This window comes from Pygoscelis adeliae, unplaced genomic scaffold (genome assembly GCF_000699105.1).
Source record: "Pygoscelis adeliae isolate BGI_AS28 unplaced genomic scaffold, ASM69910v1 Scaffold4, whole genome shotgun sequence".
In the NCBI taxonomy this organism is placed as follows: Eukaryota; Metazoa; Chordata; class Aves; order Sphenisciformes; family Spheniscidae; genus Pygoscelis; species Pygoscelis adeliae.
Window position 1 is genome coordinate 4958352 of NW_008824986.1, and position 21762 is coordinate 4980113.

Sequence of the window (21762 nt, forward strand, 5' to 3'; positions counted from 1 at the left end):
AGAGATCTGCTTTACTGAAATTGTGAACCTCTCTCTGGGCTTCCCTCTGGAGCAAAATGATTTTGCTCTTGGTACCGCTTTTAATCTCTCTAGTTTAGAAACTTGAAGTATATAGAGAGCAGCCTTTTAGTTCAGGAAAACAGCCTCTAGAACCAACGACACAAATCTATCATAATTAGTCATCAGAAAATCTGAATAAATATAAAATTACCATGAGTAGGAGGCAGGCATATGTGGTATTCAAAACACACAGAGTGTAAAATGATGTTATTGTTGCCTTTAGAAATAGTTCAAAGTAGTCTGCATTAGAAAGAGCTGATAAGCAGAATGACAAAAGCTTGTTTCATGAGTGATTCCAAGCAGCGGTGGTTTTCTGATCAGCTGATGCTGCAGCTATTTTGGGTATTCCACAGATCATGATTACATACACGGGGAATGATTGGAGGCAGCAAATATGGTAAGTGAGCCAGGAATCCTGGGACACGCTCCGTTACTAACTTAATAGTCTTACAATCACTTGTCCTTTGCCATTTAAATAGCCAAGGGAAGTCTAACAAGTGACTGTGTTTAGTTCTTTTTTTTTTTTTTCCTCCCCCCCCCCCAAAAAAAAAAAGAACTAAACAAAGAAAACCACTTCCTGAGGCCGCTATTTTTAGCAATGGTGCAGTGTCCAAAGTGTTAACTAATTGAGTCATCAGGTTTCATATCTGGCCACAGAAAATGGCAGTGGAAGAGGGAGAATGCTTTCCAGAACAAGTAAGCATTTGTGGATTCTGAAATAAGAGTGAAGTCTGCATACCGAGTTTCTTGTATTAGTGTTTTAAGTCTTTGATTTTATGAGACAAAGCTGGATGTAGGAAGAGGTACGTTTTGGCTTGTTTGGTGTATTTTGCGTTCTGACGGTTGGATTATGGTATAGGCTGAGGCGGCAGTCAAATGGTGTATGGACTTTATTCTCTCTCTCCTTAGAAGTGGCTGCATTCTGTTCAGGACACTCTGTAGAAGACTCTGATTAAAATTGCAGAAACATTTTGTAATGTTTTGTTCCGTTATCAGGGCCTTAAGTAACCTAGATACACGTAACAATTTTGTTCACTGAAATGTTTTAGCAAATCTTGCATATTTTGAAAAAAGTTAACTGAAATCTATGCTTTAAGATGTCTTTATCAAATAACACACCTCTTCTACTGACAATCCATAGGTCAATTAAACTTCAAAAGGAGCCTGCTGCTACTGTGCTAGTAGTGACCTGTAAGGAGGCACCCATGTCACTCTTACTCTCAGGGGTAGTCCCAGTGACCTCCAAGGTGCTCCCTGTGTGATTTAAAAATTCCTCAAGTGAGTAAGCTGCTGTGAAATGACATCCCTGTATTCTGTGAACTAGGCTCTGAGGTTCTTCATAGCTTGAGTTACTCGCTTCAGTTAAAAACCACCAAGTTAAAACAATTGTTCTTTAGGTTGCTTTACTGCAGAATTAAAATACCAGGTTCCCAGGACAAGTGTGGTATCGTGTTATTAATATTGATGAGTGCCAAGCTTTGTGGAAGCGTCAATTAATGGCAGTATTTTTTTTTAGTTAGAGATATTACCAATGGTAGCACCCAGCAGTTTACTAGCTAGTTTCCATGTCAGCAATAGCTTTGTGCTCTGAAAAAATACTGCAGTTAGTTCTCTTAAATGTGTATGTTTTTCATTTGCTGTCAACACGGGACTGGGTTGTTGTTCCCTGTTAAAAACCATCTTTGAAACTCTGTTTTTTTTCTGGTGATGCTGTTCTTGTTCATAAATTCATTTCCACCAGTAATTTCAAAACTATGAAAATATTTATTTGGGGGCTTTTCTTTGTGAAGCAATTTCTTGTAGGAGAAGGTTTTGTTAGATTCAGATGTTTTATTGTACTTGATTGAACTCTTTTTTTTTTTCTTCTTAATCCTGAGACCATTATTTGCTCTCTCCTGTTTTTTTTAGCACAATAATATCAATCTTCAGCGTGATAAACATCTTTGCTGATGCTTTATATGAGCCCCAGTAGTACAGGACTTGTTGCAGTCCTGTTAGTTTGTGTGCAACAGTTTGGAGAGTAGAGCGAGCTGAAAATCTCACTGCTGTCGAGCCGTGGCGTTGGCAATGTGCTGCTCTGCAGTACGCTCTGCCCCTCTGTGTTGCAACGGAATGGTATTTACTCTTGCTTTACAGGGTTTTGTTAGAAGTTGCATAGAAACTGGTCTTTCTGTTAGTATATTCGTTGTTTATTGAAGGTGTAGCAACTATTTGAAATGGAGTTGGGTGATGCGGAAGGGATACAGTATATATTTGTTTTGTAAATTTTTTCTTGCTGATGTTGTTTATGGTAAATTCTGATTCTCATTCCATACATATCTTAGTCTCCTACAGGTTGCCATATATGTTTTAAGTGTAAGGGAGAAACAAGCTCTACTTCACTGCGTGTCTATCCTGTAGATTTGCTATTCAGAAGTGATACTTTAATTAACGCTGCAGAGTAATGGCTTATTCTATCATCAAATGCTAGGGGAGATTACTGTATAGGGCTGCTGGCAGTATTGTTGACTGTGTTTATTAAAATAGTAAAGATAAAGTCTTTTAGCCCAATTTGAAAAGTGTTAATTCATTAGTGAAATATCATTTTCTTTGATTAACAAATGATGTGTTTTCCAAACATACTTTATTCTGATGCTAGGAAACAGTGGTAATTTTCAGATGAAAATAAACTATGAAGTCTGGTTAAGGTGAAGTAGAATGTTCAAATAGTTCTGTTGTTTTTATTTTTGTCAAAAAAATTAGAAGTCCCTCTTGTGATGTTAAGATCATCAGGGTCCTTCGGCAGAATTCCAACTCTCTAGTGCACCGTGGCTTTGAAAGCCAGAAAAATACTAGTTCAACTCTGTAACTGCACAGTGATTGTGCAAAAACGGCACCATCTAATCTGCAGTGATTTATCTTTATATTTGGTAATTTCTTCTCACTTTAAGAATAAAACTGAGCTATGTTGTGTTTTCTTTCCCCCTCTTTTCACCTCAAAGACCACATACAGCTAAGACTGTTCTCACTGTTTTCATCTCGTTCATACCTGTAAATCCTGATCCTAGCCTTGCCCCCATGGTGGCTTAGACTCCTCCTCCTGTTTCAAAACAGAATTGTGTATTTAAAGTCAGTACTTGAGTCTAGTGTAAAACTCCTGATAACAATTGTAGGGCTCTGGTTTTTGCTCACAGATTTTGGTGCTTGGGCTGGGAAAAACAATTTTCGCATTGGAATCTGAGCGAATCCTCAAATCTGGAACATGTAGGGTGAGGAACAAAACACTTTGTAAACTAATTTACATTTGCTGCATGCACCATTGAACACATTTCATCTAGGCAGCCCCAACGAATGTTATCACAGAACTTTCCATGCTGTTTCACAAATTCGTAACAGTGAATGTCAGTGTTTAATCACAGAGGAGGAGGAGAAAGGGAGGGCTGGGAAATGTGGAGACTGGTGGCTCTCCTGTGTCCAGCCCCACTGCTCTGTGCGGGCCACACAGCGCTGTTGCCCACATCATCTGGTATCATGTCCGGGAGAAAGAACACAAATTTTCCTCAATGTTTCTAACAGTAACAAACAGCAGTGTGCGTAACACCTGCTCTGTTTTTTTCTGCCTTGCCTTTGCGGTTTATAGTAATGCAGTGAATTACAGAATGGATCTGGAGCTATTGGGTCATATTCATGACAGCAGAATCAAATGGAAAACAAGGTACGGCAGGTTATGGTCAGCAGGGAAATTCAACTCCTGTAGAAGAACATGACCAGGCCAACACAGCCCAGAGTATTCACTGATGGGTGTTCTCCAATAGGTCTCATACATCTCCGGATCGTGCTTAAAATTGTCTCCTGGCAGGTTGCTCAGCTCCTGCATTTGAGAACTGTTAACTCTCCTGTGTGCAATTGCCCTCATGAGTTTGGGAAGTGCTAGCTAGGTTTTTCTCCTCCTGAACAACCAAAACTACCTCAGCCAGTCTCTGGCTCTAGGGAGATGTTTGAATCCTTTGGTTTATTGGTTCCATCAATTCTTTCTCATTGTACCAGGGCATATATATTTCACAGCATTTCTACAACGAGGTGTCCTGACAGATTGTTCTGTAAATGTTACAAGCTATCCTAAGGTAAACTGTTAGAACAAAGCTCATGTGATGCCTCTAACCAGCCCTGCTGTTAGAGACCAGACTGTTACCAGGTCTATGGCTGTGTTGCAAATCTTAGCCCTGGAGTCCTCTTAGTACCTGGAAGCTCTTTAGATAATTTCCACTGACCCTTCAGATTCTGTATCTGCCACGTGAGCTACTTGGGCTTTTCCAGCCAGAGACTCTGTTCAACAAGATATTCAGGTGTGTGAATTGGAAGAGGTTTGTTGCTTCTGACAGAGGTCACAATCCCTGCTAGGAAACCTAAACTTTGGTACTTATAAACTGATAAAGGTTTGTAATTCCTGTAAGAATCCTGAACAATGTGTCAAAAAATTTAAAACTCTAGTAGATAGCTTTAAAACTAGCCATTCAATGCCTGTTAAGCCTACAAAAGTGTAAACTTTAATTACGTGTGGGATTTGCAATACTTGCAGTGTAAATTGGTGTGTTTCTGCGTATATTTTTGCCACCTCAAATGATCTTTCAATTTAATGATGTTCCAACTTCCAAGGCAGAATTATTTTGGTGTTGAATGAGAGAGGCATTCAAAAGCAGGCATGAAGTAGAAAGGCAGAAAGAGAGCAGGAAACTTCTGACTTCACTGTACTGAAAGCTCTTAATAGGTTGTCCAGCTACAGCAGAGGTTATGTAGCTTGTGTATAGTTCCTATAGCTTGTTTACTACAGTATTTTTAGGGAATATTTATGTGCGTTATGCTTCCACTGGCATGCAGTTTGCTCCACTTTATTACCAGTAACTTCCATTTCACCACATCTGATTGAAGCATATTTACATAATGTTTTTGTAGTGAGCTCGTTTTGAGTGAATAAAATCTCTCTCCCTAAAATCAGCAATATTATCTGAGTTAGGTTTATACTATTTTTTTTTCCCATCTGAAATTATATACAAATAAATGTGCTTTAAAAATGTTTTGAAGAGGATTGCTGAATTTTTTTTCTCTCCTTTCTGGATCCTGATGCTAAAATCAGATGCACACAGAGAACAGGAGGTGGACCGACTGCCATAATTCGTGCAGTGATCTGAAGAATGTGACTGTGGCATGGAAATGGCTTTAAATTTGAGCCTGAGATGTGCTGAAATTATCTCCATGCTCATTGGGTAGTCAGTTTCTGAGAGAAAATTGCAGGGAGGAGATCAATGGCATCTCATCTAGCTTGACATATAAGAGAGTTATTATCTTCAGGTGAATATAAACATAAGAAGAAACCCTCGAAGCACATCCAGCCCTTCTCTAGCTCTTTGTGACTGTGGTAGCAATTATGAAAGCCAGTGATTTATTTTTCACTTGTAAGTGTATGATAGGAAAACTTTAGAGAGTGAGAGATGAGTCATTACAGGCTCAGGAGTTTCTTCCCAGAGTTTGAAATAAACTTTTAGAAGTTGAGGCTGTCAGCCTGGAGAATGAATCTTGAATTTTAGATGCTCAAATCTTTTGCCTTCAACTGTATCGGATCCTTTTCATTGATTATACATGTGAGTTGCTCACAAAGGGCCTGGTTCTTTGCCTGATTGCGCACTTCTAATGGAGTACAGTGATTCGCTGGTGAAACCGGTGTTTTTACTGATTTTAGGATCTTGAACAGTGTGTCCCAATTTACCTTGTCATTCAAATTTGTCTTTTCATATGGGGCAGCCTGATAGCTGAAAAGTCAGTATTAAAGGAATCTTATTTTCCTGTTAAAATAATTCTTGTGATTTGTTGTTCGTGCATACTTAGAAAGATTGTGTGTATCATGCAGATGTACGTTGATTTTGTAGTCCTGGAAAATTAGGAACTTGTTCTTGGTGTTACTAATTTAATATATTCGTACTAGTAATTGTTTGCATAAATCCTTTAGGTGAAGCTGACACATCAAACTTGCGTTTCAGAATCTCAAAACCTCATCTGTGCAAACTGGCAAAGAGCATTGGAAGTTGCATAGACCCTTGCCTCCTGTCTGAACATTGTCCCTGTGGGATGGTTTGATCTCAGTTCAGGTGTTTTCTCTTGGGTTGTCAGATGTTAGTTTTGTTAGAACTGCGGTTAAATCATTCTGTATTTGTTGAATATCTGTGGTGACAAGTAAATAATATGGAGGTGACAGCTTTCGGGGCATTTTCAACTTAGATGTTATATTCAACATGTTATACATGTTACATGTAGATGTTTGGCAAAGGGTTTCCTATCTAGCTCTGTATGTGTATTTTGTGCTTTGGAAATCACAACCCCCTTTGCTCTTTGTAGAAAATCAAACAAATAACAGCTACTTTTCATTTCTATCTTGTGCTTGAACTTTCTTAGGAAAAATAAATGCCTCTTAAGGCATTTAAAGACATCCAGGGCTGGATTAGTTGCATCGCAAGTCACAGGACTGACTAGATTTATAGTCTGCTGAAGACGACTTCTTATGCTTGGACTTTACGCATGCAAGCTGCATCATAGCTTCCCAGATGTTTGTCATTGCAAGTGAACAACTTGCTCTAGACCTCTTGATGCTGTTAAAGGCAGTGATACACACATCTTTTACTGGAAGCTGTGAAATGTTCTTGTACGCACCAGCCTTAACATCTTAGGCTCTGGGTCCTTTTCAACCATCTTCCACTCCAATACAGGTGGTTCATTTTTGGTGGTAACAGAGTCAGCATTTTGCCAAGACAGACTCTAACAGGTAGAGTGGTACAAGTGATCTTGAAAATGGTATATACTAAACCTGCACATCCGAGACTTACCTTGTCTTGTGGTCTAGCAAGGAAAGAGGCTTATTTGTTTGCTTGGATCTTTTCCTGATTTGGTCAAGGATTTCTAGAAGGAAGGAGCTGAATCGAAAATGTGTTTTCTACTCTGTTTTGAACTGCTTAAATGTGTGATTTTTCAGGAAATATTTTATTTTCTCTACAAGCATGTTAAGATTGACTACTGTACAGGGATAGAGCCTCAGTTGCTGTACAGTTGCTTATAGATTCACATGCATTTTTTGCAGAAATATGGGGTGTTTTAGTCTCCACTGGTGTGACCAAGAAGAGGGGTTTCACACTGCCTGAAACCAGTGTATTTTTTAACTTGTGGAAATCATATCGTAGTTACTTAGTTGGAATAGGGCCAGTTATGGGGACATTCCAAAGAGTATAATATTTTTGGCTATTTTTATCGTGCACAATACAATAATATCATCGAAGCTGTTGGTTAATTTGCATGATAGGGCAAACAATTAGAGGGATTTGTTTAGGTTTTCACCGATAATTAAATAATTTCTCATTCTGCAATCATATTCAAAATAGCTGGCCTTCCCTTGCTGAAAGATGTTTCCTTTGAATTGTCAGGCAGTAGGAATGGAGCTTTTCCTGTTGCCCTGTGGTTGTGTTTAGGGCTGTGATCCCAAAAGCATCTCTCTGAAGGATAATTAATAGCAGAACTGCAGGTAGCAGTTGTCCCCAGGCTGTTACATTCTTATCGGAAGAAAACACGTATGGTAGTATGGTATGTAAAGCCTGAGTACAGCTGTAGTTGTTTGCACAAAGACCATCACCTTCTCAGGCGGTGCAACCAGCCCCCTTTCTAATAAGGAAGATAAAAGCGAAATTTTTAATACAGGTTTAGTTATGAGGTAGTAGGGAGATACAAAGGATACAGCCACTTGGAGGATGGATGAAGAGTCTCCCCAAGAAAATGATATGGCTGGTTTATTTCACAGGGTTCAGACACTGCTGTTAACTGGCCAGTATAGTTTATTTGAAATAAAATTTCATCTTTTACCAAGTGAGTGTAACGTATTTGCTTGGAGGAAAATTCTAAATTAACATAGAAGCAAAAGCTAAGAAATGCCAAGGACCTCCAATTTCCAGTGTAGTGCTTAGTGCCCATCAGAGTTGAGCCTTACTGCAAAAAAAATGCCATCAGTTGCAGTAAGCCCACCCTTATCAAAATAAGCAAAAATGTTATCATCTGTTTCCTCAGATCATCTCATACTGCTGCAAGACTAGTTTTGTTGAGCACATTTCCAAATGGAAGTAACATAAGTTCATCCCTTAAAATGAGGTCATTGCCTCCCCCCACAACAAATGTTAGGCATGGTTAGCATCTTTTTGTTGGGACTCAAGCCAGAATGCATCCTGCTCCAGCACAATGGGAACCTGCTGGGGGTTTCCCTTCACAACAGCTACTGTTAAAGATGGAGTGAAAAACAAAACCCTGCTCCCAATGTGAAAAAAGACTGGATTTTTAATCTGAAAAAGAAACCACTGTAAGCAGAACACAAAGGAAAGAGAGATGAGCATAATAAAAATACCATCAGTATGGGAGGGGGCCTGTGCACATTGAAAATAATGGCTTTGCACTTTTGAGGGTTCACTAAATAATACATATTTTCCGTTTTCTGAGAGGACCCTCTCTAGTCCCATGGAAAAGCCAAGCCAAACCCTGGGTTGACAGTCAGTGCAAATTTCCTAATAGTTTTTGTCTTTACTCATGCTAAATAGTCTCTTACTTCATTGAGAGCACTTGGAGAAAGGTAGTGAATATGTATTTGCTAGCATGAGTCAGCATCAGCATTTTCTCTTTTAAAATGGAGGCTTAAGATAATGTCCAAGTGACTTAGGAGTTAGTCTTTCCTGTAATAGAAATGTTTTTAACTCATGTAGCTTTTCCTCAAAACGGGGAGACAGTTCTCAGGTCTTACCCCTGCACGTCACAGGCTCTGCCATCCATCATGTGGCAGGACAAGAGGACCTTAGGGTAAAGAAGGTTGGGAAACGGAGTACTGCTACCAGCATGGCTTATCCAGCCTCAGCCCTTTCCAGAGATGTCTCTGGGATGAAGGCGGCTGAAATGAGCTCCAGACTGGAAAACCTGTTGTGGGCTCATGTGGGCTGTTGTGCAGCTCATCAGCCTGCTTTACCTTAGAGAATTGAATTTTTATAGCATAGTATATTAAAGGGGAATACGCAAATTTAAAAGAAATACACATTGCATAAAAACTGAATTCATTAGCCAATCAGCTGCATTTACACATTTCTTAAAACTAGAAATAGTCCCTTTTTCTTCCAAGAAAGTATGGGGGGAGGGAGGAGAAGTTGTGCCATCTGTGAAGAAAAAGCTTGATATTATGCATGCATCAGTACTGATACTCTCATAAATCCACTGAGTATGAAATACTGTCTGAATAGCCATTCCAGAACTAAACGCCATGCACAGGATCCGAGGTCTGTCTCTCCAAGAATTAAAACATTTGTAAGAATCTTGATTTTTAATTTGAGTCTGGATATAGAGCTTGAAAAGGTAGCATCCCCAGGGAGCACAGCAGGGAAAGGTTTCAGGGACACAGCCTGACAACAGGAATCCTGTGCAAATGCACAGAAAGGGCTGCAATCTTTGTGGCTGACTGCAAGAACATCTAAGATTCAGGGTGCTTTGATGTATGTCCCATGCCTGTTGTTCTCTTGATATTTGTCAAGACAGTGGAGAATCAAAAGCCAATTTTCGTCTTCATTTCACGTTGGGATTGATTAAAAAAAAAAAAGGGGATCTGAATAGATTGCTGGCATACAGAATGCCTCTCAGGAATATTGAGGTTTAAGTAAATTAGGATTGGAGAAAATTTTTATTTGGTCTGTTAAGGGAATGTCCTGTAGACATGCTGTCTGTGTGGGGCTTGTCTTTCAGACGCCAGCTAGCATGGAAGGCGGAAGGGGGTATATTGAGAATAGTTACCCATAGAGACAGAGGGAGCACTTACCTGCGACGGTGTCCTAAGTGATGGTTGGAAACCTAAAATCCTTTTTTCCCCTACTGTGTTTTTTAATGCATTTAATATAACAGGTCCTTCATCAGTCTGTGACATGGTCTCCCAGGTATGATGGCAATCCGGATAAATAAGTATTAACATTATTGTTATACTTGTTTGATTTTTTTTTTTTAAATCCTTCAGTGATTTGAGCCTAGGCGCTGATGCTGCTCCTGTCTGTGCAATACAGAGGCAATTACAGGCTCTATCAGGGACTCCAAGAGGCTTTGTTTTAAACAAAATAGTGCCAATTGGAAATGACATTTTTCTACTCTATTGTGGTATTTTAAACAAAAATGAATTTAGGCTTAAAATAGAAATGTAAAGCTGGGAAAATTTTAGGTTCAGAAAGGTGAAAGTCTTGGTTTGATGTTTTTGATCAATTTTTACTGACTCCTACGCTTAGATTTTGCAAAAATTGGATAGCGTTCATTGGTCCTTCTGGGTTTTGGAAGTGGAATGTCTTAAAAACAAGGGTATTCAAGGCATTTTGCAAGGTAGAAAAAGATTGTAAGACTGTTCTCTATCTGAGCAGGTCTGAAGTAATTGCCTTAGTTATAAGGAAAGCGAAGCTGGCAATGCTACTTCTAGAGAAGCTGGAATTACTTTTGGTTTCCAAAGATGTTGGCTCTCCTTTCTCTCTAATGTTACTGCTTGTTTCTGCTTATGGCAGAGACCGTAATGGATGGAGAGAATCCCAGAAGCCCCGTTGAACTTTTTGCACGATTGTACAACCTCAGTCTGTTATCCCTCTGTGCAAATCTCAAAATTTCTGTGCGTGGTCGCCCAAGAAGGGTGAGTTAACCAACCTGAGATGAGTTAACCCAGTCTGAGGGCTTGGGAGTGAGGGCTTGGGAGCTTTAGCCAAGGTTAGAAAAAGAAAGGTTTTCCCCTTTCTTAGTGCACAGGGATGTGTTACACCCTGGCTGCTAAGGCAGCTCATGCAGTTTCACGCTCTAGCTCACATCCCATTCAAGTAACTGGAAACCAGTAAGGTGGAAACTGGAAGTGCCAACTCAGATCAGCTGAAGTGTGGGAGAGTTTGTGCTATCTCCGGTGTGCTGTTAAATGGCAGCTTCTCTGGGTGCTTCCTAGTTGTCATTGTAATGCCTGTACGAGTTGGCGCTGCTTTTTCTGTACGGTGCCCCTCCTGCTGGGAGCCTGTCCCTGTCTGAGCGGCGAGAGTCCACGCTGACGGGTGAGCGTGGTGCTGTGCCCAGCACCCCACCAGCCCTGCCGCTCGGGTGGCAACCTGGCGGCTGGTCTCAGGGATGTTTCTGGACAGTTTGAGCAAAAGGAGTGAGTTTGAGTGGTGACTGGCAAAGGAGGGCATGCTGTTTGCTTGAGGGATTTCGGGAACAGATTTGTGCATCACTTAGCAGCACCTGAGCTAGCTTGATTTGAAACATTTTTATACGTCCCCAGGCTGGAAGTGTGACCTAACCTTTGTCCTTCCTCCTGTTAGTGAGCAAGTGCTTCCAAGAGTTGTCGTTAAAAGACATAGGCATTGTTCTCCCTCTACAGTGAAACAGCAGTTAGCTATTAATGTGAATATCAGCTATTTATCACTCTTTCTGCCTCCCCCACCTCCCTCCATTTTGTTTGAGCAAATAGAAAGGTTTAAATGTTTTTGAGTATGAGCAGTGTTTCTTGTCTGGCATGCATTAATGTGACTGGCGGGAACTGATTTTCCATAGCAAGCTTCTCTGGTGCATCCCTTCCCCACCCAGCAGCAGCTGTAAATAGCTGATGTTAATTATCGTCCACCTGCTGACTGTGCCAAACAGACATGCCATTACATTGTGACAAAAAGGGCTCCCGGTCTATTAAGTCCTCCCTCATACCTTTGGTAATGCTGATAAAATGCTGACCTGTTTTTTACCCCGGTGGCTGCTGTTGCTAAGCACTGAGAAATGACCTGTCTCCTGTAATAATCTGCATTGCACAGTTCAGATGATCTTCAAAATGGAAGTGTTTTACTGCACCTCTCAAGGCAGCTATTCTTCCCCATAGTCTTTACAGTTCGGACCATGTAGTTTGTGGCAGCACCTTGTTTTTGACAGAGCCTAATTAGACGTTGGTATTTAGGGGCTGTTTTGTTGGAAGCACATTGCAGAAGTTGATTTGTAATGATCAGCGTGATGTGCTTGGAAAATAATGGTTAAAAGCAGGGAAGGTTGTAAGCTGGTAACTTACCGTCGCGAAGTGGAATGCCATGTGTGCTAAACTCAGGAGAAAATGGCAAGTCCATAAGTAATGGTTCTCTCCTTGGAAGAGAGAGCTTGTTGTATTGAAACTGCTAGTAAAACAGTCTTGTAGCTTGTACTGGTACAAAGAAGAAAGCAGACTTCATACCCACTTACTATTCTGCTGTCATTATGCCCAAGATTGCTTCATCCTGCACATGAAGGTGACTTCAGATGGGCTGGAAGCAATGTTTGCACAGAACATCCAGTTTGCAGCAGCTGCATTGACAGGAGAGGAGAAAAGTCTATAGCAAATGCAGAAAATGGGGAATGAAAAAAAAAAAAAACAAAATTACTTGAGCACTGGATAAGTAACTGAGCCTTGGTGCCAACGCGTTTTATATTTCTCTCAGCAGTTACTGCCTTTAATTTTTTCTCTAAAGGTAATTATTGCGCTCCTTTAGAACCTTAAAGGATCATAAAGCACTTAAAGTTGTAGTGATGTAAGCCTGTGATGCAATTGTACTGGGGGGGGGGGAAGACAATTCCTGTTATACTAATGGAGAAGAGGGCACAAAAAAATTTGTTGACTGCCCAAGATGCCAGGGGAAGCCGTGGCACTGATAAAAATCAAAGATTATACGATTTGTTGCTCTTGAAAGCTAACCCAGTTCATTCCACTTGCTCCAAGGCAGGATCAGCATTATCTAAACTGTCCTTGGTGGATATTTGCATAACATGTTGTTAAAACCCTCCGGGGATGGGAATTACTTTCAGTGATCTCTTTCATGACTTAACCATCCTTTCTGCCATCCTTACATTCAAGCTGAAGTCATCATAAAGCAAATTTGCACAGCTATCTTTAAAGCAAGATCTGAAAAAAAGTAAGTGCAGTTTAGATCATGGTACTGTACCTCGGGATTTCTGGCTACTGCACTGAATGTGGACAGATATTGTAAATAAAATGTGCCATAAAATGAGGGAGGATGGAGAAAATAAAACAAAATGTAATCAGACATTAGAATTTAAAATGCCTTAATTTGTAGAACCATGTTTTTTTCATTCAGGTAGGCCAGTCCTTCAACGTTGAGTATTTTGGAGTTTTTTAAATCTGTCATGTGAGATCTCGCAGTACTGGTCCGGTCTGTTCAGCTTGGACATTAAAGGTGGTGTGGCACTTTTGGAAAGAGCAGAGTGGTTTCCATGGAGTCCTATCCTGAGCCTCACCATGTTTGTCTTCCATGCTGGGTACCAGATGTATCCCTGGCTACTAGCCTTGCATGGTAGACAGTGCTGCATAATTCACATTTATATATGAAGTCAAATCTTGTGCTGCCTAGTCAGGAGAACAGCCTATTTACACCAGAGGGAGTTTGCATAAGCAAGGAGGGCAGGATTTGACCCATATTTGATGAGGCAGTTTGGGATCCTTTCATGTCTAGTTAAGTGTATGTGTAACATGTTGTATCATTAGTAATTTCTTTGCCAAAGGAATATATTTTTATATTGTGCTGTAATTTCTAATGGATTTTTCCTTTTTTCTTGTAGTCTGACACAAATGCAAGTTACCTGAGAGCTGCTCGAGCTGGCAACTTGGAAAAGGCTCTCGACTACTTAAAAAGTGGAGTGGACATCAACATTTCAAATCAGGTTGAAGAATATTTTGATCAAATTTGCTGGATAAATATCTTTCTCAGTGTTTCTCGAGTCTGTCTTTATATTTGCACTTCATGTCAGTGATAACTTACACGTGTTTTTTGATGAGCCATGTTTACATATTTTATCCAATTAAAACTTTTATTTTTACTCCTTACCAAGGCACCATTTAACTTCCACTTGGAGAATGTTGTGCTATTTAATGTTGTCTTTCATTCCATTTGTATTACATCAGATCATGGGACAGCACACAGAACTTGAGACCCCAGAGCTAGTATATCCTGACTTAATTCATACTCTTTCTTTATAATCTAGTTCTTGTAAAGTTTACATAAGAATAGGTTTTGGAAGCACTCTCACTGGAATATAATACTTTGTCTCCTGATATGTTGTTTGCTATGCTGGAAAACCTTTGCCAATCTTTTCCATTGCTTTTCTTTTTTTCCTTCTTTTTTTTAATCAGAATGGGTTGAATGCTCTCCATCTTGCTTCCAAAGAAGGGCACGTAGAAGTTGTCTCTGAACTCATACAGCGAGGTGCCAGTGTGGATGCAGCGACAAAGGTTGGTCAGGCCTATCTAATTGTTCTCTTGTTCACACTGATGGCATGGGCACAAGGTGTCAGCCAACTGATTACAGACATTACTGCAGCAGTAACTGCCCATTTTCCACTGGTGGAGTGGTCTCAATAATTGTTTAACAGAAATCTTTTAGATTACAGTAAATGTCACAGGTTACTAGGGATGAGATTTACTGAACACGTTGTAGATTCCTGTCTTGGTTTCTGTCCGTGTCTTCTAGAATAACTTACCTATTAGAAATATTCGGTAAGAGTATTTTATTACAAGAAATACTATATTTTTAAAGTGGAACATGTTCTTGATAGTATTGTCATGTGTTCAAGCTCAAGTTTTGTACTCTTTTCAAATATCACTTTCTCTCATTTCAGAAAGGAAACACAGCATTGCACATAGCATCCCTTGCTGGACAAGCAGAAGTAGTCAAAGTGTTGGTTACAAATCGGGCCAATGTCAATGCACAGTCTCAGGTAAAGCAATATTTCTCCGTTTGGTACTATCAAAAACTTTGCTGACATTAAAATGGTTCTCCCCTTATGAACTATAATATTAGTAAGTATATTTGGTAGATCTCATTATATTAATGCTGGCTCTTGAAAACAGGGTTTGATAGAGTCACTAAGATGAGTGTAATCCTGCTAACACAAAAAAACCCATTCTTTTTTGGCTGTTCCACACATGTAGGTAACCGACGACAGGTGCAAGGACGAAGTTTAAACACACAGCTGCCATTTTATTACTGAAGCAGGCATTTTAGTGAGTGTAGTGCCGAGTTCATTCCCACCTCGTAACTCAACATACAATTAAAACTTTATATGCTTCCGGCTCTCCCCCTTCGGCTCTGCCTCTCGTCAGGTGGTCAGAGTGTACCAAGAGGCATCATAGACGTATCAGGTCTTGTCTTCCCCCGTAGGCGTGACAGCGCAGTGAAATCCCAGGTTGTGTTCAGGTCTTTTCCCACATGGGATGTCAACCATCAGTTGGGATTAACTCTGAGTTGCCCGCCTCATTCACCAACAGAGAAAGCATAGAAATAACATCTCTGTTTTAAGTTGTCCAGAAGCCACACAGACGCACGCCCTTGGAGATGAAGAAAGTGGAGGCACATCCAGGGGTGTTTGCGGGATACTGGAAGTGGTTGTGTAACAGGCAGCACATCAAAGCATTTACCCTTCAGCCTTAGATCTGCCCTCCAGTGTCCTATGAGCTGCTAATTGTTACCGAGTCAGAAGAGATACTGATAGAAGAGGAGAGTGGGAGAGAACTTGTTCAAATGAAAGGGATCCTGTTTCACATAATTCAATGTCTCAGGCTTAATCGAGCTCATCCCCTTTCCTTGTACAAGGAGGTAGTGCAAGCATATGCAGAGCTTTTAAGTTTGGTCAAGTCCTTTGGATGAATATTTAGGTCAATTACAGAAAATTTGAAATAAGGGAAAACGGTGCTGGTGTTAAAAGCAAAGCAGCAAAATGAAACAGAGCAAAACTCTGGCTCAAAAAATGCATAAACCACAGATTGTTGAAAGCCGGGTGGCTGTGCCATAGGAGGTGTTCCTACATGCCTGCCCCATTCCTGTTGTCCCTGCTCAGGGGCTGGCTGGCAGGCAGTGTCAGAGAAAGGGGATCAGATTTAAGAGATGGTCTTCTCATCTGGCCCAGTATTGCCCTTCTGCTGTATTATAAAGATGTGGGCATGATAGCAAATGTTTGTTAAAAAGGGAAATTAAAAAATGTACATTTTAAAGAACCGTGGGGTTTTTTATGGTCTTTCAAATAATACGAACAAAACGTTTAATAGAATCTATTTCAAGAATGTTAGTTATTTGTGATCTATATTTCATGTTTCCTTCACCTGGACACAGAAAATAGGCTACTCAGTTCTTCTTTCTTACTCTTTTATACTAGCTAGATACAGCAATATTTGGTTCCAGGCACCATATAATTTGAATTTAAAGAGAACAACAACAAAAAGTAGTTTTAAGTAAAATCTTCCATGACTGTTAAGAAGTAAAACAAAGCAGAAATATTTCCGGTCGTTTTCCTGTTAAAGAAATTAAGATGGCTTTAAAAGGATCTTTTCTGCTTGTGTTTGAGAACTTGTGTATTCAGCCCTGAAACTAAAAATAATCTGAGATTGTAAACATCTTATATAACTGCATTGTCCATACACCCTGAGGTTTTCCCACATGTTACCCTTATTTTGCTAACACAGGAGAATTAAAGATTTATTCCGCGCTCCCTCCCCTCCCCCCCGGATGCCTTTGATGTCTTTGCTTAAGAGAGGTGTATATTGGCCATGCCACACCAATACCTGGCAGTGAGATACCCCAGTTGGGATTAGTCTTTTGGGGAGGTCCCTGCAGCTCCCTGTTATCAAACTGCCCCTGGACCAGCTTTGTCTGTGGTACTGAGCATCACTTGAGCCTTCCTAAAGCTTAGAATAAAGTTCTGCTGGATTCGGCATACCTACAGAGAGACCACCCAAAGATTTTTTTTGTTTTGTTTTTCTTTTTGATGCTGACCCTGTTTTCTGTGAGTTTGGCTTTATCTCCTCTTCCCTTGAAGGTAACAGCTCTACCCTGCTGACAGTGCCAGTGTTAGGGATGTAAGGCCTTCTTTAACCAGATTGTCCTGTCCTTAAAAAAAAAAAAAAAAAGTGAATTTTTACTGAGTCTGAATTTTGTACCTCTTCTAGGGGCTATTTATTACTATTGAAGACAAAATGCTTTCCTTAGGCTTGTGGCTCTCTGGCAATTTCAGCCCCTTTTTAAAGAGAGAAGAAAAAGCAAAGTATGGGGGGAAAGATGTTGAATACCCTACAATAATTTAAATAGGAGAAAAGGTTCTTCTCTGCCTCCAAATGCTAATAATACTTGGTTCTGAAAATTTTTGCCTATTAATTATTTTCTAAAACTAATAATTAGGAAGTGTTTCCTGCTTCCTTTCTAAGTGCAAATGGTTGAAAGTAAAAAAAAATTAATCTTTGTTTCCAGCTGAGTTAGTAAACAGATGCTGAGTACGCCATGAAATGATAGGGAAAAATGCCAGATTTGGCTGTTGACTATAATAATAACCTGTAATGTGACATATTAGGTACCTTAGCAAGCACTTTCTGGCTTCTTTGTTTTTCATGAAGCAGAATTCTAACTGTACAGTAACTAAACCGTTAGGCCTTGGTTCTGGAGAGTCCATTAACACATTGCTAACTTTAAGCTTTGGCTCCGGTAGGACTTCAGCACCTGCTTTATGCTTGTAGCAATGCTTTCCTGAGTAGAGACCAAATTATCAAAATACTGGAACGGCAACAGACCTTGCAGCCTGTGCAAGCCTTGTAAACATGTGGCTTCACAGCTGCTCAGTGTCTTGTTGATGGTAAAGTTCCTCTTGGATCAAACATCCAGTTCATGCCATTTCCTCTCCAACTGCCCTTTCTTCTGACCTCCTATTTGTCTCTGCTGCCAGTGAAGCCTGCATGCTCGGCCTCAGGTCACCTGCACTCTCCTGCATGCTCTGTGTTGGACATGTGCCCTGCAACTCTGCTCCGTTGCTGTGACAGATGTCTCTCAGCTGTTTTCACCATGGCTACTATAGCCGAAATTCACTGCTATAGGTCTTAGGCTACAGTTTCACTTCCATCTCTCCAGAGCCCAGAATGATAATATTTTTTCTTTGATGTAAATATATGGCCAAACTCTTCTCAGCTCGTCTCTGGCTCCATTGGTTTTCTGCAAAATCTAGGTCAGTGTCCTTTGTAATTGTTCTAGCCAAATTGCTGAGCTGCTCCCCCTGCGCCTTCCACCCTGCCAAAATGTCCTCCCTGGCCACGCTGCGGATGTGAGAGTGCTGATACTCTCAGCCAAACCCAGTCGTATGGAAGCACTTCCTTAACCTTTCTGTTATTTAAGCCAGATGAAATCTCTCTTCTGTTTTACCTGTTATTTTTAACTAGCCCTTACCTCTTATTTTATTTTGTATTTCCTTTCCTCCTTGTCCTCCCCCCATGCTCTGGAGTAATCACCAGAAGTGGTGTGTGGTAGAGCGAGAGGTCTGGGGGGATCTTAGCAGGGAGCAGTTGAAGAGGGAAGCTGCTGCCCCCATTGCAGCTGATTCTGTGTGAAGTTTACTTAAGAGAAATCTGAGGTTCACAGAAATCGCAATGGCGTGAGATCTGGAGGATAGTAAGAAGATGGACAGGGCCCTAACAGAGCCCACTGAAACCTCAGTGACCTCCTGGCCAAAATGTTTAATGGCATCATCACCCATGCTAGTACCATAAGGAAAGGGATCAGGCAAAATCTAGCAGTGATATGTCTGACAGAGTAAAAACATGTATCATGATAGATCAGAGGAGAAAGGGATTGTTGTTCTTATTGCTGATGCTGCTTTGGTTTCTTCAGCGGTATGAAACTGCTCAGTCAACAGTATATGGATGTTTTAAGTTGTTACTATAAAATGTTTACCACTAGTTCGTGATTCTGTTGGACTGCGGGACGTGCAGTGCTATATGAAAGCCAAGCAATTTCAGGTACAAATCAGCAACTTCTGTAAGTTCCTTTAGTGGTATCTTGAACCCAGGACAGCTTTCATGACTTCGTTTTGCTGTTTTGGTTTTGTGAGTGACATCAAAGCTGTGAATTTCAGAAATGCATAGAACAGTAGGGAAAAATACATCATCTTAATGTTAGTACCCAAAAATTCAGTTCCTGAAATGCTGTGACCTGTATATAGTTAAAGCAAAGTCAAAAGCATTGACTGTAAGAGGAATGCACCAGCCAAAGAATGAGTTAAGCTCTGCAGCCTGTAATACTCGTATTGCATTGATTGAAATCACTCACTTAAGCATAATCTGAGAAATGCTCTAATGTGGTCAGAAACACTGATAAACCTCTGTCTCAAAGCACCGAGAACCAACGATCCTGAGATCTCCTGGTGCCTGAAATATGAAGTAGCTCAGTGACCACAAGCAGGCTATGCTCAGAAGGCAGCTCTTTGAGGAGACAAAAGGCATAAGTAGCCGGCACAAGTGAAAGAGATGTCAAAGCTAATGGAGAGAAGAGAAAAAATTGGGAAGTATTCTGAAGAGCCATTGCCCTTGCTTTTGCTACAGACGTGTATTTTATTTGCCTGTCCCATTTTGCATTTCCATTGTTGTGGCAGTTTTTATCAGGAATCATAACTCATCTTTACCAAATGGTCTGTCCAGATTGGTTTTTAGTATGACTTCACAACAGATGTGAAAGGAAGTATTCTCACTTAGCTGTGGGAATTATATCTGGTCAGCTGAAAGATTCTACTGTGTCCTTTTAAATAATATTACCCTTCTCCTATCTTCATTTAAATCGGGGGAGGTCACACCATTAACTGGCATGTGAGCGTGCAGTTTATTTGGTTTCCTCCTAATCTACCCGAGTTTGGCAGATCTGTGGTATGTATGAAATGTTTGTGGAGTGTTTACGCTCTTGTTTTCCTATTTCAGAATGGTTTCACTCCACTGTATATGGCAGCCCAAGAAAACCACCTGGAGGTTGTTAAGTTTCTTCTTGACAATGGTGCCAGTCAAAGCCTTGCCACAGAGGTAAAAGTTTGAATTTCACACTTTATGAATAAAGTAAAATGGGCTTCAGCAGTGATTCTTGCCAGCTTATATCAAACTAGTCTTTTAAATACAAAATTAAAGACCAATAAAAAGTTCTCTCTGAGAATTTCTCAGTGTGCTAATGAATACTGAGTTATTGGCTTTTCAGCAATTTTAAACCATCTCTTGCCATTTCTAAAATAAAAAATGACTTTAACTAGAAACAGTTCTAAAAATAGATGTGTTCTTAGTCATAACTGGTAATCTTTCAGGTTAAGCGCTCAAACAGGGAAGCTGTGTGCATAATATTGAAGTTCTCTGTGCTTTCATTAAAAATACTGAGTAATGCGGAGGGCAACCATAAAGCAAGAACAACTGCTTACCTACGCTTTGGAGCCAGTCCTGGGATATCAGGGAAAACCCAGGGTTACTTAGCGCTTGGAGTATTTTCTGAACTGCATTTATTGCCATGTTGATACCCTCTCTGTAGCACCCAGTTATCACATCTGGTCTTGCAGTGATAATTTCAAGCTGACAGAAAGACGCAAGGTCCGTCCTTGAAGGTGTTCTGTGATCTTTCTAGAAGAACACGTTTTTATTTCGTGCTTTAAAAAGTAATTCTAACTCAGGCTCTAAGGCAACCTGGAAGGAAAAAGAATAGCAGACATATTAATAGTCTTGAATGTACTGCATTGAGACAGGCTTTTAATCTGATGAATTTTCAGTTGTCTTAATTTCAAGACTTTCCTACCAAAAAAAAAAAATTCAGTATATGCTCTCTCTAATATTTATTAAATTCTGATCGCTCTTTCTGAACTGATTCCATGAAGGAAATAATGCTTATTTGAAAAAGTCCTACTTTTTGCAAAATATGAAATGCAAAATTAGTTTATTGCATCGCTATAACTTGTAGTATCACCATATAATGATGTACATATGGAATCTTTTTCTTCTCTTCTGAAGCCAGCATTGTAAAAAATGAATCACTACTGGCTCAAAATTATGTTTGCAAAATAACTGAAAATTAGTTATAACTAGAGGTGTGCATCAGAAACTACTTTCTGGAAATGCTTAAAGATATGAAAGCCAAGAAATACCAAAATGAAATATTTTAAATCTGGAAAATTAATTGGAAAATTGTAGTTTTCAGAACACTAATTTCTATTTCTTTGGAAAAATTTGGAAACAAAGAAGTTACAGGACCCCCAGAGATGTGTAACAGATTCAGACTTTTGAAAATATTCTTGCCACTGTATGATTTTCTGAACATAGACATTTTTTAAATTGTGCATGGGTACTTGGTTCTTTTTCTTTGGTATTGTTTTTCCCTTGAGCGTTGTATGTCATTTTAGGCTGAGTTTTTCTCCAACTCAGCCTGATGATAAGGTGCAATCTAGTTTTATCCATGGAGAATTCCTTTGAAGATACCAGCCTACAAAACAATGTTGCCTTTATTGCCTTACTTGTTTGTGATAGTTGCTTATGGGTGCTTTTTTATTTTCTCTTGGTCCAAGTTTTTATATAAATCTGATTTATCTTTATCTTTGTAAGTGCAAAACTCTTTGTTATTAAATGACTGCCACTTAGCTAAATATTCATTAAAAATATAACTCTTTAACAAAGGTGTTTTAATCTAAATTAAAAAAATAGACCCACCTATTTACTTTAAATTGTTCTTAGTTTTTCGGGGTTTTGTTTTTTCTGGAGTGAGCTTTGCCTTATGTTTTAAAGTGCAGTTGCTAATTATAGTACTGACATCATGATACTTGCTTGCAATTGCTTTTTGTGGGTAGGCATCTTCAGAG

General features: G+C 39.8%; 1 protein-coding gene across 1 annotated transcript in view; it reads left to right on the forward strand.

The window, feature by feature from the left end:
• Positions 1–21762, forward strand: part of ANK3 (ankyrin 3, node of Ranvier (ankyrin G)) — a 210343-nt gene that overhangs the window by 46393 nt on the left and 142188 nt on the right. Inside the window, exons 3-6 of the mRNA XM_009325841.1 lie at positions 13699–13800; positions 14270–14368; positions 14755–14853; positions 19859–19957. Of these exons, the coding sequence (XP_009324116.1) occupies positions 13699–13800; positions 14270–14368; positions 14755–14853; positions 19859–19957 (399 nt within the window). The remainder of the gene's footprint in view (positions 1–13698; positions 13801–14269; positions 14369–14754; positions 14854–19858; positions 19958–21762) is intronic.